The sequence below is a fragment of the Silene latifolia genome, chromosome 9 (assembly GCF_048544455.1).
Source record: "Silene latifolia isolate original U9 population chromosome 9, ASM4854445v1, whole genome shotgun sequence".
NCBI classification, from domain to species: Eukaryota; Viridiplantae; Streptophyta; class Magnoliopsida; order Caryophyllales; family Caryophyllaceae; genus Silene; species Silene latifolia.
In genome coordinates, this window is record NC_133534.1 from 127,540,689 (window position 1) to 127,559,778 (window position 19,090).

Below are 19,090 nucleotides of genomic sequence, written 5' to 3' on the forward strand. Positions count from 1 at the left end.
TGTCCGCGGTGGTAAAGTTATATAACTTGAAGGGGGCAAATGGGTGGATTGACAAGAGTTTTACGGATCTTCTAGCTTTGCTATGTGACATGCTTCCTGACGGTAATGTTCTTCCGAGTCGGACATATGAGGCTAAAAAAATGATTAGAGAATTGGGCATGAAATATGAGAAAATACATGCTTATCCCAATGACTGCATATTGTACCGTAAAGATTATGAGAAATTATAATATTGTCCGCGCTGCTTTGTATGGCGTTATAAGACTCAGGAGATCCCAGCTAAGGTGTTGTGGTATTTTCCAATAATACCAAGATTTATAAGGATTTATTTGAATGAAGAAGATGCAAGAATGTTGATTTGGCATAATAGTGGAAGGATTGAAGATGGAAAGTTAAGACACCCAGCGGATGGTCAACAGTGGAAAGAGTTTGACGCTAAATATCCCGACTTCGCCAAAGAAGCAAGGAACTTGCGTCTAGCGCTCTTCACAGATGGAATGAACCCTCATAGAAACATGAGTACCCAACACAGTACTTGGCCAGTTTTGTTGGCCATCTATAATTTGTCCCCATGGGTTTGCATGAAACGGAAGTATATGATGTTATCTTTGTTGATATATGGCCCTCGACAACCTGGAAATGACATAGATGTATATTTGTAACCACTTCTAAATGATATGAAGATTCTGTGGGAAAGAGGGATACCAGTGTTTGATGGTTATCAGAAGGAAAGTTTCAATCTGAGAGCTATGTTATTGTGTACAATAACTAACTTTTTGGCGTACGACGATCTTTCTGGACATATTGTACATGGGAAAGAGGCTTGCCCATTATGTGGGGGGGGGGATGTTGAATCAGAATATTTGAAGCATTCTCGCAAGCATGTGTACAGGGGAAATCGTCGATGGTTATGCCTTGATCATCATTATCGTAAGCTTCACAAGGCGTTTAATGGGTGTCCTGAGCAACGTGGGAGTCCTCAAATTTTGAATGGTCATGAAGTGTATGAGAAAGTGAAAGATATTGAGATAACGTATGGGAAGAAGGGAGCTAAGTTGTCTACTCGTGGTTATAAAAAAACCCATATTTTTTACCGAACTTTCGTACTAGCGTGACCTCCCGGTTAGACATTGCCTAGATTTTATGCACATTGAAAAGAACGTTTGTGATAATATAATCAATACTCTACTGAATGTTCCGGGTAGGACAAAATACAACAAGGGAGCTAGGGATGATATGGTTGAGATGGGTATTAGGCCCGAGCTGGCAACTAAAACAAAAGGAAATCGGACTTTTTTACCGCCTACAGCTCATACTCTTTCAAAAAAGGAGGAAAAGGGGGTTTTGCGAATGCTTGCATGACATTAAGGTGCCAGAGGGCTATTCGTCTAATATTAGATGCCTTATTTCGTTGCAGAACCTAAAACTTATAGGTATAAAGTCACATGACTGTCATACATTGATGCAACAACTACTACTTGTGGCCGTTCGTTCCATTCTACCTCCAAAGGTTCGACATGCTATAATTAGATTATGCTATTTCTTCAGATCAATCAACAGTAAAGTCACTGATTCCGATGAAGCGGAAACTTTGTAGGACATCCTCGTCACCAGTCTTTGTCAGTTTGAAATGTATTTTCCTCCCTCATTTTTCACTATCATGGTTCATTTGACTGTCCATCTAGTCCAGGAGGTTTTACATCTCGGGCCAATGTATTTGAGATATCAGTACCCATTCGAACGATTGATGAAAGTTTACAAGGATTACACATCTAATAGGTATCGTCCAGAGGGGTGTATTGCTGAGCGAGCAATTATTGATGAAGCTCTTTCGTATTGTTACGCGTACCTCTCCTTGGATGAGTTAATTGGAGCTCCTATGAATCATCATAGTGACTGGATGAATGAAAAAGGTGTAAGGGGTCGTGTTTCCAAGGATATGACATCTGACGTGTGACATAGAGCTCATACATACGTTCTTTTTAACGATGATCATGTCTAGCCTTACAGTATGGAACACCAGAGTTACCTTAAGGGAAAACACCCTCATAAGAATGAAAGGTGTTATTCAAATGAGCATTACAAGCAACTTAGTGACTGGTTTAAGGATACTATTTACGATGATGACAACCCAATTGATGATTGCTCAACCAGCCTACGACATCTTGCTTTCGGTCCTGATGCTCGTGCAACTTTTTATAGCGGGTATGCTGTTGGACTAGTGTCCTCCACAATAAGTGCGTTTACATATTAAATCTCATTAAAGGAATATCAGGGATTTATTTATTTATTTTGTCAGCTGGTCATCGTTAATTGGTAATGATTTGCTGACTAGAGTTTGACATTACTGTCGTGTCACGGCGGTTATCAGCTGATCCCTTTAGGTCACACTTATAGGATGATGCCCAAATGGAAAAAAACTAATTATTTGTATGAGATACAAATTAATCCTTGTATTAATTGACTTTTAATAAGTCAAGTGAATATATTATTTGATGACGAGTTATGAACTCGGGCCAAGAGGATTTATTATTTAATTATTCGATAATTAATTAATAAATGTTAATTGGAATTTAATAATTAATAGTTTTTTTTTTTGGGAAAGGTTAAGTAATATAAATCAAAGAATAGAGTTATGTACAACTTTGCATCAACCACACTATTACATCAACATTAACACAAACTGCAAAAACCAGAAAGGCATTCAGCAAACTAGCGAATGCTATTCAACCAGGCAATATCACTAGACTTCAGTTTGTTGCAGTTCCTTCTAGTAAACCGGGATTGCACTTCTGAGATAATGAGCTTGACCACCTGTGCAGGAGCCCTAATACAGTGATCAATTCGAGCTTCATTCCTAATCCTCCAGATATAATAGAACATACCAACATAGCAAGCCCCAATATATCTGCGTTGAAATTTTGACCTTCTAGCTCGTGAAAACCATTGAACTAGACCAGATCCAGGAAGGGAGATCTTCATAGCATTCTGAAGCATTCTACTACAGGCAAGAGCATACTCACAAGCATAGAACAAATGATGATGGTCTTCAGGATGGAGCCTACAGATATCACACAAGGGATCATTGGTAATCCCCATTCTGACCAACCTATCCTTAGTCAGAAGACGAGAGTGCATAAAAGACCAGAAAATGAAAGAGTATTTAGGAACATTCAGCTGGTTCCAACAAATATGCCTCCACTCAACTTTTGGTGCTTTGATTCTGAGCCAATGATAACCAGATTGAACTGTGTAGGGCACATCAGCATTCAGCCATTTAGAATCAGTGTATGCTTGGTGAAAAACTTGCATTATGTGAATAATTTTCCTCCATGGCCAGCTGCAGTCAGAAGGAGGAGTATAAGTAGACCAATCAGTCCCCTTTATGTAGACATGATTCACCCACTTAACCCACAAATGGTCTTTTTTAGAAGTTACCCACCAAGCATATTTCCCAAGAAGAGCTTTGTTCCAACATTTAGCATCTTTAATACCCAATCCACCTTCCTCTTTTGGAAGACAACAAGTGTCCTAACTGATAGAGGGAGTTTTCTAATACTCAGAAGAACCAGACCACAGGAAGTTTCTACAAATTGCAGAATAATTAATAGTTAATTAATTAAATTTATACGATATGTGTATAAGTTTTGAGGTAAAGGTAATTAGCTATTTTAATTTACAAGAGTTTGTAAATTAGCTACTAAGGGATCATGAGACACATTTTATGTTGATAAAATGGTCTAATAATTACCCAAATGTTAATTGGTCATTAATTGTTAATTTGTATTATTTAAGTGTTAAATAATCAAATTAATATTATATAGGATATTTAAATATAAGACTTTTAAGCATTTGTGGGACAAATGTCGAAAATCAAAATGGACCAAATAGGGTCCATTTGGACCGGTTTCTTAAGGTCTTTAAAGACCACTTTTTGTCAAGATTTTATCGTAAGATCACATGTGATGTTCCTCTCAATTGTTTACATTTGAGAGCTCTATAAATACCCCTCATAACACACTTGCATGGGTAAGATTTTTGAGAAAAAAAACCCTCTAAAGAAAGTTCCTTAACCGGTTTGAAGAAGAGGAAAAACAAGATCATTTTTTTACTTCTTTTCTTCATAAAACTTGATCAATTTGTTGATCATATATTCAAATAAAAATCACAAATTATAATATACATTATCTAATATTATTAGTGTAATAATATTACATAATACAAGGTTATTACTTCAATTACCTAGTTAGTAATTTTAGTAGTGTTTTGAGTTGATTCTTGGGTGCTAATCAAAGGAGGTACTCAACTTTGGGTACTTGTTCTTGGAGGATCTTCCTTAACATTTTATAGCTCAAGAACTACAAAAGTAGGAGACCTTTGTAGTGCCCATATTTGCCTTAATCAATGTAAGGAAATTTTCTCTTAAGATGCTCTGATACCACTTGTTAGTCATTTTACTTCTTTTCTTCATAAAACTTGATCAATTTGTTGATCATATAGTCAAATAAAAATCACAAATTATAATATACATTATCTAATATTATTAGTGTAATAATATTACATAATACAAGGTTATTACTTCAATTACCTAGTTATTAATTTTAGTAGTGTTTTGGGTTGATTCTTAGGTTCTAATCAAAGGAGGTACTCAACTTTGGGTACTTGTTCTTGGAGGATCTCCCTTAACATTTTATAGCTCAACAACTACAAATGTAGGAGACCTTTGTAGTGCCCATATTTGCCTTAATCAATGTAAGGAAATTTTCTCTTAAGATGGTTTTATACCATTTTTTGTTATTTATATCTTTGCATGCATGTTGATTTAGACCTCATAATAAAATTAGTATGTAATTTTATTATCACTAAGATAGTCTTATTTGGTCTAAATAACTAACAAGTGGTATCAGAGCATCTTAAGAGAAAATTTTCTTACATTGATTAAGGCAAATATGGGCACTACAAAGGTCTCCTACCTTTGTAGTTCTTGAGCTATAAAATGTTAAGGAAGATCCTCCAAGAACAAGTACCCAAAGTTGAGTACCTCCTTTTATTAGCACCCAAGAATCAACCCAAAACACTACTAAAATTACTAACTAGGTAATTGAAGTAATAACCTTGTATTATGTAATATTATTACACTAATAATATTAGATAATGTATATTATAATTTGTGATTTTTATTTGAATATATGATCAACAAATTGAACAAGTTTTATGAAGAAAAGAAGTAAAAAAATGATCTTGTTTTTCCCCTTCTTCAAACCGGTCAAGGAGCTCATTTTAGAAGGTTTTTTTTCCTCAAAAATCTTACCCATGTAAGTGTGTAATGAGGGGTATTTATAGAGCTCTCAAATGTAAACAATTGAGAGGAACATCACATGTTATCTTACCCTAATTTGTTGACAAAAAGTGGTCTTTAAAGACCTTAAGAAACCGGTCCAAATGGACCCTATTTGGTCCATTTTGATTTCCGATATTTATCCCACAAATGCTTATAAGTCTTATATTTAAATATCCTATATAATATTAATTTGATTATTTAACACTTAAATAATACAAATTAACAATTAATGAGCACTTAACATTTAGGTAATTATTAGACCATTTTATCAACATAAAATGTGTCTCATGATCCCTTATTAGTTAATTTTACAACTCTTGTAAATTAAAATAGCTAATTACCTTTACCTTAAAACTTATACACATATCGTATAAATTTAATTAATTAACTATTACTTATTAAATTTCAATTAACATTTATTAATTAATTATCGAATAATTAAATAATAAATCCTCTTGGCCCGAGTTCATAACTCGTCATCAAATAATATATTCACTTGACTTATTAAAAGTCAATTAATACAAGGATTAATTTGTATCTCATACAAATAATTAGTTTTTTCCATTTGGGCATCATCCTATAGGTGTGACCTAAAGGGATCGACTGATCACTGCCGTCACACGACAGTAATGTCAAACTCTAGTCAGTCAATAATTATCGATGACCAACTGACAAAATAAATAAATAAATCCCTGATATTCCATTAACGAGATTTAATATGTAAACGCACTTATTGTGGAGGACACTACTCCAACAATCTCCCACTTGTCCGACACAAGTGTGCGTTACCAAATTTCTTGTCCAATAATATCTCCCACTCAAATGCACGATGTCTTTCACGTCGTTCTTGCACGTGATCATATCATAAAGTGGTTTCCTTGATCAGGAGAATGACTGCCTGACCGGATAATCTACTATAGATCTCATCCGAGCGTGGCCACGCATTTCCAGTCACCTCTCCTCGAGTGGCCTTGAGATAAAATATGACTTAAATGGACAATCCTGTTGACCTATTTTCTTTGTTCGATACAGATCACAATGACCCAGTAAATGCCCATCGGCCTCCTTTTACGGCGCGACCTAGAACAAAAACCTAAGCCATCGGAATACCATACCAACTCAGACAAATAGTCACCAGTCTAAAGAATTGACTCGTAGGAATAAATAGAAATCCTCGCCACAACCCAGCAACAAAAGGACTCTAAACGGTCACTGTCCGACAAATTGTCTCACAATCTGCCTATGTAATCGACCAGCCATCACTATGACCATATGACATTCAAACTTGTCATCTATCGCCATACAATCTAGTCACTCCGAGATGTCACCTCATTAAGTAACTAGGGATAAAATACAATGTTAATCCAGTTCACTTTACTAGGGTTCGACATTGTCACTACAACCAATTTGGATTAAAACAAAGTATTTTAAATTCAGATATAAAACTAAATACAACGATAAATGTAATCATCATATATGAAATAATAAATACAATCTCTTAACTATTACATATCATATAATTTACAACAGTTCTGGCATTCGTCTCAATCCCATCGAAACTATATGACTATCGTGTTTAGCTTGAGACAATGGCTTGGTTAAAGGATCAGCGATGTTGTCAGTTGTCCCAACCTTACAGACTGTAATTTCTTTCCTTTCAATTAAATCTCTAATTACATGAAATTTCCTAAGTACGTGTCTAAACTTGTTACTAGACTTGGACTCTTTTTCTTGAAAAATTGCCCCACTGTTATCACAATATAAAGTGATAGGATCCAAGGCGGTCGGAACTACTTTCAGTCCCTCTAAGAATTGCCTAATCCAAACAGCTTCCTTTGCAGCTTCAGAGGCGGCAATGTACTCGGCTTAGTTGTAGAATCGCGATCTGAGACTCCTTAAAACTTCTCCAGTAAACCGCACCTCCGTTCAACAAAAAGACAAAACCAGCCTGGGATTTCAAATCATCCCTATCGGTTTGGAAACTGGCATCCGTATAACCTCTTATACGTAATTCAGATTCTCCTCCAAACACTAAGAATGAATCCTTAGTCTTTCTCAAGTACTATAGAATATTCTTGACGGCGATCCAGTGACTCTCACCTGGAGTTTTCTGATAACGACTCGTCATAATCAAAGCATTCGAGACGTCAGGACGAGAACACATCATAGCATACATGATCGATCCAACAGCAGAAGCATAGGGAATCGATTTCATGCGTTCAATATCCTTCGGCTCAGTATGACACTGTGACTTACTCAAAGTAATCCCACTGCCTATAGGTAAAAAACCTCTCTTGGAGTTTTCCATATTCAATCTGTCAAGAATCTTATCGATATAGGCTTCTTGACTTAAAGCTAATATCCTTTTGGATCTATCCCTATAGATCCGGATACTCAAGATGCGCTGAACAACTCCCCAATCTTTCATTTGGAAGTGATTTCCTAACCACTTCTTGACAGAAGCAAGCATATCTATATCATTCCCAATGAGTAATATGTCGTCCACAAAAAGAAGTAAGAAACCAACTTTACTTCCACTAAACTTCATGTATAAACATGGTTCCTCAACACTTCGACAAAAACCATTCTGTTTAATAACATGATCAAAACTATGATTCCAACTCCTTGACGCTTGCTTAAGACCATAAATGGATCTCTTAAGTTTGCATACTTTGTTAGGATTTTTAGGATCCACAAAACCCTCAGGTTGTGTCATGAACACTTCCTCTTCCAGAAACCCGTTCAGGAAAGCGGTTTTGACATCCATTTGCCATATCTCATAATCATGAAATGCAACAATCGCTAACATTATCCAAACAGATCTAAGCATAGCAACTGGTGGAAGAGTTTCATCATAGTGTAAACCATGAACTTGGGTGAAACCTTTTGCCACCAATCTAGCTTTGTAGACATCTTTATGTCCATCCATGCTGATTTTAATCTTAAATATCCACTTACACTGAAGAGGTAGAACATCTTTAGGTAAGTCAACCAGGTCCCATACCTGATTTTCGTACATGGAATCCATTTCGGATTGCATGGCCTCGAGCCATAGCTTAGAGTCAGAACTACTAATAGCTGCTTTGTAGGTTTTAGGTTCATCACTTTCCAAAAGTAAAACCTCATAGTCACCATCTTCCTCAATAACACCAAGGTATCTATCAGGCTGGCGACTAACCCTTTCTGACCTCATAGGTTCATAAAGAACAATAACCGATTCAGACGCAGAAGGAATATCTTCTTGTACTGTCACATCAGTTTGTGGCTCTTGAACTTCATCAAGTTCAATTTTTCTTCCACTCTGTCTTTTAGAAATAAACTCTTTTTCTAGAAAGACAGCTTCACGAGCCACAAACAGTTTGTTCTCGCTACTATTGTAGAAGTAATATCCACAAGTTTCCTTAGGGTAGCCTACAAAAATACATTTTTCAGAACGAGGTGCAAGCTGATCGTCAGACTTGTTCTTGACATAAGCATCACAACCCTATACTTTCATGTATCGCAGATTTAGGACTTTCCCTTTCCATATCTCATATGGAGTTTTGTCAGTTGCTTTAGTGGGACTTTGATTAAGTGAGCGTATAGCAGATGAAATGGCAAAACCCCAAAATGACTTAGGTGACTCAGTTTGACTCATCATTGATCGGACCATATCTAATAAAGTTCGATTCCTCCTTTCAGCCACACCATTTAACTGTGGTGTGCCAGGAGGAGTTAACTGGAATACAATACCACAGTCTTTAAGGTGATCTCTAAAGTCATTGCTTAAATACTCCCCACCACGATCTGATCATATTGTTTAATCTTCTTATTTAATTGGTTTTCTACTTCATTCTGAAACTCTTTGAACTTATCAAAAGCTTCAATTTTATACCTCATTAAGTAGATATACCCATATCTACTCATGTCATCAGTAAAAGTAATGAAATTGTCATAACTACCTCTAGTAGTGACTGTCATTGGACCACATACATCCGTGTGTATTAAACCCAACAACTCACTAGCTCTAGATCTTTTTCCTAGAAAAGGTGAGCGAGTCATCTTGCCAAGAAGACAAGATTCGCATGTACCAAATGATTCGAAATCAAAAGGTTTAATTATACCAGTCGACACTAGTCTTTTAATGCGCTTCTCATTAATGTGTCCTAATCGAAAATGCCATAAATAAATTGATCGGGATCACCGGTTTTGAGTCTTTTATTATCTAAATGATAAACATCGTTGCAAGTGTCTAGAATATAAATACCATTGATTGAAATAGCTTCGCTATATACAATCCCATTTAGGGAAAAAGTACAACGTTTGTCTTTAGTTACAAAAGAAAAACCTTCTGTGTCTAACACAGATACTGATATTATATTCCTAGACAACGTCGGTACAAAATAACAATTATTAAGAAACAACTGCAATCCTGAAGCTAAATTAAGTACATAATTTCCTACTGAGACGACGGCTACTTTAGACCCATTACCTATTCGGAGATCAACATCACCCTTGTTTAGCTTTTTTATGCTTTTTAGGTCATGCTTTTTAGGTTATGCTTTTTTATGCTTTTTAGGTCACTTGTGCAATCATTTACAGGGCCTAAAAAGCATAAGAAAGCTAAACAAGGGTGATGTTGATCTCCGAATGGGTAACGGGTCTAAAGTAGCCGCCGTCTCAGTAGGAACTTATGTACTTAATTTAGCTTCGGGATCGCAGTTGTTTCTTAATAATTGTTATTTTGTACCGACGTTGTCTAGGAATATAATATCAGTATCTGTGTTAGACACAGAAGGTTTTTCTTTTGTAATTAAAGACAAACGATGTACTTTCTCCCTTAATGGGATTATATATAGCAAAGCTATTTCAATCAATGGTATTTATATTCTAGACACTTGCAACGATGTTTATCATTTAGTTAATAAAAGACTCAAAACCGGTGATCCCGATCAATCTTATTTATGGCATTGTCGATTAGGACACATTAACGAGAAGCGCATTAAAAGACTAGTGTCGACTGGTATAATTAAACCTTTTGATTTCGAATCATTTGGTACATGTGAATCTTGTCTTCTTGGCAAGATGACTCGTTCACCTTTTCTAGGAAAAGGATCTCGAGCTACTGAGTTATTGAGTTTAATACACACCGATGTATGTGGTCCAATGACAGTCACTGCTAGAGGTAATTATGACTATTTCATTACTTTTACCGATAACATGAGTAGATATGGGTATATCTACTTAATGAGGTATAAAAGTGAATCTTTTGATAAGTTCAAAGAGTTTTAGAATGAAATAGAAAACCAATTAAATAAGAAGATTAAAACATTACGATCAGATCCTGGTGGGGAGTATTTAAGCAATGACTTTAGAGATCACCTTAAAGACTGTGGTATTGTATCCTAGTTAACTCCTCCTGGCACACCACAGTTAAATGGTATGGCTGAAAGGAGGAATCAAACTTTATTAGATATGGTCCGATCAATGATGAGTCAAACTAAGTTACCTAAGTCATTTTGGGGTTTTGCCATTTCTTCTGCTATACGCTCACTTAATCAAAGTCACACTAAAGCAACTGACAAAACTCCATATCTGATACGGGAAGGGAAAGCCCCGAATCTGCGATACATGAAAGTATGGGGTTGTAATGCTTATGTCAAGAGCAAGTCTGAAGATAAGCTTGCACCGTTCTGAAAAATGTATTTTTGTAGGCTACCCTAAGGAAACTTGTGGATATTACTTCTACAATAGTAGCGAGAATAAAGTATTTGTGGCTCGTAAACCTGTCTTTCTAGAAAAAGAGTTTATTTCTAGAAGACAGAGTGGGAGAAAATTTGAACTTGATGAAGTTCAAGAGCCACAAACTGATGTGACAGTACAGGAAGATGTTCTTTCTACGTCTGAATCGGTTATTGTTTCTCCTGAACCTAGGAGGTCAGAGAGGGTTAGTCGCCAGCCTGATAGATACCTTGGTGTTATTGAGGAAGATGGTGACTATGAGGTTTTACTTTTGGAAAGTGATGAACCTAAAACCTACAAAGCAGTTATTACTAGTTCTGACTCTAAGCTATGGCTCGAGGCCATGCAATCCGAAATGGATTCCATGTACGAAAATCAGGTATAGGATGTTTGACCTCTTCAGTGTAAGTGGATATTTAAGATTAAAATCGGCATGGATGGACATAAAGATGTCTACAAAGCTAGATTGGTGGCAAAAGGTTTCACCCAAGTTCATGGTTTACACTATGATGAAACTTTTGCACCAGTTGTTATGCTTAGATCTGTTCGGATAATGTTAGCGATTGCTGTATTTCATGATTATAGGATATGGCAAATGGATGTCAAAACCGCTTTCCTGAATAGGTTTCTGGAAGAGGAAGTGTTCATGACACAACCTGACAGTTTTGTGAATCCTAAAAATCCTAACAAAGTATGCAAACTTAAGAGATCCATTTATGGTCTTAAGCAAGCGTCAAGGAGTTGGAATCATATTTTCGATCATGTTATTAAACAGAATGGTTTTTGTCGAAGTGTTGAGGAACCTTGTTTATACATGAAGTTTAGTGGGAGTAAAGTTGTTTTCTTACTTCTTTATGTGGACGATATATTACTCATTGGGAATGATGTTGATATGCTTGCTTCTGTCAAGAAGTGGTTAGGAAATCACTTCCAAATGAAAGATTTGGGAGAAGCTCGGCGCATATTGGGTATCCGATCTATAGGGATATATCCAAAAGGATATTAGCTTTGAATCAAGAAGCCTATATCGATAAGATTCTTGACCGATTCAATATGAAAAACTCCAAGAGAGGTTTTTTACCTATAGGCAGTGGGATTACTTTGAGTAAGTCATAGTGTCCTACTGAGCCTAAGGATATTGAATGCATGAAATCGATTTCCTATGCTTCCGCTGTTGGATCGATCATGTATGCTATGATGTGTTCTCATCCTGACGTCTCGTATGCTTTGAGTATGACGAGTCGTTAGCAGAAAACTCCAGGTGAGAGTCACTGGATAGCCGTCAAGAATATTCTAAAGTACTTAAGAAGGACTAAGGATTCATTCTTAGTGTTTCGAGGAGAATCAGAATTACGTATAAGAGGTTATACGGATGCCAGTTTCCAAACCGATAGGGATGATTTAAAATCCCAGGCTGGTTTTGTCTTTTTGTTGAACGGAGGGGCGGTTTGCTGGAGAAGTTTTAAGGAGTCTGTGACTGCTGATTCTCCAACGGAAGCTGAGTACATTGCCACCTCTGAAGCTGCAAAGCAAGCTGTTTGGATTAGGCAATTCTTAGAGGGACTGAAAGTTGTTCCGACCGCCGTGGATCCTATCACTTTATATTGTGATAACAGTGGGGCAATTTTTCAAGAAAAAGAGTCCAAGTCTAGTAACAAGTCTAGATACGTACTTAGGAAATTTCATGTAATTAGAGATTTAATTGAAAGGAAATAAATTACAGTCTGTAAGGTTGGGACAGCTGACAACATCGCTGATCCTTTAACCAAGCCATTGTCTCAAGCTAAACACGATAGTCATGTAGTTTCGATGGGATTGAGACGAATGCCAGAACTGTTGTAAATTATATGATATGTAATAATTAAGATATTGTATTTATTATTTCATATATGATAATTACATTTATCGTTGTATTTAGTTTCATATCTGAATTTAAAATACTTTGTTTTTATCCAAATAGGTTGTAGTGACAATGTCGAACCCTATTAAAGTGAACTGGATTAACATTGTATTTTGTCCCTAGTTACTTAATGAGGTGACGTCTCGGAGTGACTAGATTGTAAGGCGATAGATAACAAGTTCGACTGTCATATGGTCATAGTGATGGCTGGTCGATTACATCGGCAGATTGTGAGACAATTTGTCGGACAATGACCGTTTATAGAGTCCTTTTGTTGATGGGTCGTGGCGAGGATTTCTATTTATTCCTACGAGTCAATTCTTTAGACTGGTGACTAATTGTCTGAGTTGGTATGGTTTTCCGGTGGCTTAGCTTTTTGTTCTATTTCGCGCCGTAAAAGGAGGCCGATGGGCATTTACTGGGTCATTGTGATCTGTATCGAACAAAGAAAATAGGTCAACGGGATTGTCCATTTAAGTCATATTTTATCTCAAGGCCACTCGAGGAGAGGTGAGTGGAAATGCGTGGCCACCCTCGGATGAGATTTATAGTAGATTATCCGGTCAGACAGTCATTCTCCTGATCGAGGAAACCACTTTATGATATGATCACGTGCAAGAACGACCTGAAAGACATCTTGCATTGAGTGGGAGATATTATTGGACAAGAGAATTGGTAACGCACACTTGTGTCGGACAAGTGGGAGATTGTTGGAGTAGTGTTGTAATACTCCGTATTTATGAGTCTTTGGGTACTCTATCGAGTAGGCCTTACTCTGTCGAGTAAGGGTGAGTTGCGTTTTAGAATAGTTTCTGACCTGTTGGGTACTCGATCGAGTAACTAGGATACTCGATCGAAGTAAGGGGCACTCGATCGAGTACCTTAGCTACTCGATCGAGTAGCTCGGTTAGCGGGTGATAATTCGACGGGTTTTGTTAATAACACAGATTAATATATAAATCTTTCCGTCACTTTCATAATACACTTTTACAAACCTAATAACATTAAAAAGGAGATTCAAGTTACGTTCTTCGCATTCATCCGTTTTGTTGACAAATCCCGGAGCTTGAGAGGTCGGATTCCATCGTTATTTATACCTTTGTGATCCTTGCGTCGAGGGTAAGATCTACATACCAATTTTATAGTATTTTGTCAAGTTTCGTTAAACCCTAATTTTGGGATTGGGGGTTTTTGTTGTAGATAATGATTGGTAGTGATTATGTGTATGTATGATAGGAGAAGGATTTGTAGAAAAAGCTTTTTTATACAGCTGTTGAGACCGTCTGATTGTGTTGCTGTTCCAGGTAGGATTTCCTACTCAGTATTAGTCCCATAATGGGATATTGGTTGATGTATTGTGTTTGGTTGTTTGATATAGTAATTGTATCGTGATTGTGGTTGTGATCGTTGTTGATGGTTCGCGAGGCATGGCCTCGGCTGAGTGGGGTCACTTGCGGGAGTGGCTTCACGCCCTAGTTTCGCCTTCTATGGAACCCGCCACAGAAGGGATGTGCACATTAATGGACAGGGTTATCGCTCATTATGAGGAGCGGGGATTTGGTGGGTACGGCTGCGGTCCCCCACTGGCAGGGCTGGTCCAGTGGACAGTCGGTGATTGAGATTGTTGGAATTGGTGTGGTTGTGTGTGTGACAGTTAAGCTGTCTGTTTATCTTATTGTTGATATATATGTTGAGTTGTGTGATTAGTCTCGACCCGTTTAAATGTTTTAAAAGCTGTGGTGATCCATTCGGGGTGGTGAGCGAGTTATTGAGCAGGTATGATATGACGCGTATGGGATAGCTGGGATGAGTCATCACGTGGCGGTTAGAAGTCTTCCATTTGTGTCGACGGTGTTTTGTAGCTTTGATAGTTTTAGCGAGAGACCGTCCGAAAATCTTGTATTTCTTTTTATCAGTTGGGAATTGCTATGTAATCACTTTAAACTTTATTTACTTTTAAAGTTGTTTCGTTATTGTCTTATGAATATCATGCCTCGGGTAACCGAGATGGTGACATCCTTATACCTGAGTGGTCCTGGTAAGGCACTTGGAGTATGGGGGTGTTACAAATGGTATCAGAGCGACGATCCTGAAACCTGTAACCAATTAATCCAATAAATATAGGGAGTCAATTAAAATGAACCCGGGGTAAAAGTTGTAGGAGCTAATGCAAAGGCTTGGGAGACGTCCTAAAGTCGCGAACTCGCCCTACAATTTTGAACCGGTCACTATGGGATATGAGTCGGGATCGCTATGTGTTTACCTTGTGTATTGTGTACCTATGTAGTGATGTGTGGCATGAATCAGTGGATGTATGTATGTTGAGAGTGGGGAATGTGTAGAAAAGATGGTGATGATGTGATTTCGTATGTTGTTGATTGAAAGCATGTTGCGTTATAGTTGGTTTACAATGTTGGTTAGAATTGTTAGAAAAGTGTATGAGAATGATGAGTAATGTGTTGGAAATGGATGAATTGATTGGAAAAGATGGAGTAGCAATTGCATGAGAATATGAATTTTGTGATTATGAATATGTTTAGGTGACGAAGTGTATTTGTAATGTTGTTGTATTAGTAACATGGAAATAGGATTTGTAATGTATGAGAATGTTTTGTGTTACGAAAAGTTATAAAATTTAAAGTATGCGGTTAGTACATGACTAATGAGTTAAATAATATATGTGCATGATGGATGTTGTTGCTTGATTTTTGAAGATGGTAACATGAGATTAGCAATACTGGTTTTATGAGTACTGAGTCGTTTTGTCTACCTTGTTGTTGTTTAAGTCGTTTGGGAAGTAAAAATCAATAGTTGTGTTTTTCGTTTATAAAGAGGTTGTCTTTAAACTGTTATAACTTGAGATGGATAAATGATTTTGATGTGATTCCAATTGGAGGTGATAGCTTGTCCTTTTACGATTCTAACAATAGGTCACACACCCAAAACGACCAAGTAATGAGTGAGTTATGACTGTTTTACGAAAACTGGACAGTGCTGAGAATTGGGGTACTCGATCGAGTAGCCTTGGTACTCGATCGAGTAAGGGGAACTCGATCGATACGTTAGTTACTCGATCGAGTAGCCCTGGTGATTTGTTTTACGTGCTTCTGATCTTCACCTACTCGATCGAGTAAGTCCCTTACTCGATCGAGTGGCCTGTACTCGATCTAGTGACCCCTGTTTTGGGTCATATGCTTATCTTTTAACATTCGTTGCATATTATGTTTAATTTAAAGGTATTAATTTGCTTCTTTATGCACCGTTTTACATGTATGTTGATCCTGATGCGTAAGTTACCCAATCTTATGGTGTAGTGAGTGGCACCTGTAGTGAGTAGGAGTTCGGTTGGAGGACATGAGTTATATGTGTTGTGATAGATAGTGGAAAAAGAAAAGGAAGATTGATATGGTTTATAGAGACATAGAGCATGTTTTGTGAGATGAGATGAGTGATATGTTTGTATGTTGAGTAATGTAAAAGTAAGTGAATATGGACAAGGGATGATGTGAGTCTAAGGAACGTGAGAATGAAAGGATTGAAAGAAAGGATGTGGATAGTAGCAACCTGAGATGTATAACGAATTATGGAAGGAGATGGTTAGAAATAGTGTTGAGTAAGAATATATGTAATGAAAGGTCGTTTTAGAGGAATTGAGAAGCGTGGTTTATAGTGAACTTAATGGAGACATGTCGCGACGTGGATTTGCAGGTAGTGACTGAGTTTGGAAATTTGTGTTATCGAGAGACAAAACTAATGTGTGATTTCCTTAGGCAATTAACGGTAAAAAAAAAAAATAAAAAAAAAATGATTTCTAGAGATGTAATTGTTTAAACTTTAAATGTTGATTTTTATGGACAAATTAACGACAAGTGTGAGTGAGTGGAGTGATGAGAGGGGACACATGGTAAGGAAGAGTGAGATAATATCGATAAGAAATAATGGGATTGGAATTTTGGAGCAATGAGAAGGTGATCGGAGCACTAAAAAGTTAGGAAGAAGTAATAAGGAGTTGAATGGTCAATTGCTTTAGTCGAGTGTAAAAAGAAAAGCATGAGGAGATTAAAAAGTAAGCTAAGGAAAATTTTCACCGGAGTTATGTGATATAAAGGTAAGGAATCATCGAAATGTGTGATATTATCATGAGGATGTTAGTTAATGGTTATATGGGAGCTTCAGGACAACATGATTAATAATGAGTTTCGAGAAATTAAGGAAAGTAAGAAGTTAGTAGAATATCTGCATGATATGAGATTTTGGTGGAGAAATGGATGATGATTCAATTAAGGAAAATATTGGGAAGAATGTTGAGGTAATTTTGTTCATGGATTCAATGTTCGTTGTTTGGGATGTTAACCAAAGATAGAAAAGAAATCATGATGTTTAGAGATGAGTGAAGAGGTTTGATGTCCGGACAGTGGTAGTGTTATGGTCTTTGACTAGTGGTTAATGTAATACTCCGTATTTATGAGTCTTGGGGTACTCTATCGAGTAGGCCTTACTCTGTCGAGTAAGGGAGTTTTGCGAAATAAAATAGTTTCTGACCTGTTGGGTACTCGATCGAGTAACTAGGGTACTCGATCGAGTAAGGGGGTACTCGATCGAGTAGCCTTGGGTACTCGATCGAGTAGCCGGTTTACGGGGAGTTTTTCTCGGGTTTTGTTAATTATGCGATTAAGATATATAACCTTCCGTCATTGTTTCTAAATCACTTTTGCAAAACCTAATTTACTGTTTAAGAGAGAAGGCAAGTACGTTCTTAATCCTAATCGCATTGTTGACAAATCCCGGAGCTTGAGAGGTCGGATTCCATCGTTCTTTATACCTTTGTGATCCTTGCGTCGAGGGTAAGATCTGCATACCAATTTTATAGTATTTCGTCAAGTTTCGTTAAACCCTAATTTTGGGATTGGGGGTTTTTATGATTTGTTAAGGTTAGATTGTGATTATGTGATAGGAGAAGGATTTGTAAAGGAGAGGTTTTGAGACAGCTGCTAGATCGTCTGATGATTGTGTTGCTTTCCAGGTAGGATTTCCTACTCAGTATTAGTCCCATAACGGGATGGTTATTGATGTGTTGAGATTGATTGTTTGATATAGTAATTGTATTATGACGGTTGTGATTGTGATTGTGATTGATGTCTGTGGTTCTCGAGGCGTGTCCTCGGCTGAGTGGGGTCGCTTGCGGGAGTGGCTTCACGCCCTAGTTTCGCCCTTCGTGGAACCCGCCACGGAAGGGGATGTGCACATTAATGGACAGGGTTATCGCTCACTATGTGGAGCGGGGATTTGGTGGGTACGGCTGCGGTCCCCATCGGTGGTGGTCCGGTGGAGGGGATCGGTGATTGAGATGATTGGAGTTGGTTGGTTGTGTGTGTGTGACGGTTAAGTCGTCTGTTTATCTTATTGTATATATATATGGTGAATTGTGTGATTAGTACTGACCCCGTTTAAATGTTTTAAAACTGTGGTGATCCATTCGGGGTGGTGAGCAAAGTGCTTAGCGGTATATCTTGGATACGCGTGGGATCTAGTGGGGATGGAGTCATCACATATCGAGTCTTTAGTCTTCCATTTGTGTTTGTTAGGACATTTCCTTTTCGGTTGGTTTATAGTTTGAGAGCGAGTTGTATTTTGCTTACGAGTTGGTTTTGTTATATAATCACTTAACTTGTTTAATAAAGTATGTTTCTTCATTGTCTTATGATTATCATGCCTCGGGTAACCGAGATGGTAGCATCCTTATACCTGAGTGGTCCTGGTAAGGCACTTGGGGTATGGGGGTGTTACAAATGGTATCAGAGCGACGATCCTGAAACCTGTAACCAATGAATCTAATGAATCTAGGGAGTTAATTAAAATGAACCCGGGGTAAAGGTTGTAGGAGCTAATGCAAAGACTTGGGAGACGTCCTAAAGTCGCGAACTCGCCCTACAATTTTGAACCGGTCACCATAGGATATGTGTCGGGATCGTTATGTGCTTATTGTGTGCTGTGTGTATCTATGTAGTAGTATGTTGTATGAATTGATGGATGAAAGATGATAATGACGTGAATTGTATGTTGGTTGATTGTAAAGCATGAAAGTATAATTATTGATACATGTAATTTGACATGTTATAATTATGTAA

General features: G+C 37.3%; 1 protein-coding gene across 1 annotated transcript in view; it reads right to left on the reverse strand.

Annotated features, from left to right (window-relative positions):
• Positions 1-2,712: 2,712 nt before the first annotated feature.
• LOC141601571 (uncharacterized) overlaps positions 2,713-19,090 on the reverse strand; it is a 38,846-nt gene continuing 22,468 nt past the window's right edge. The window contains exon 2 of the mRNA XM_074421866.1: positions 2,713-3,531. Within this exon, the coding sequence (XP_074277967.1) occupies positions 2,713-3,531 (819 nt within the window). The remainder of the gene's footprint in view (positions 3,532-19,090) is intronic.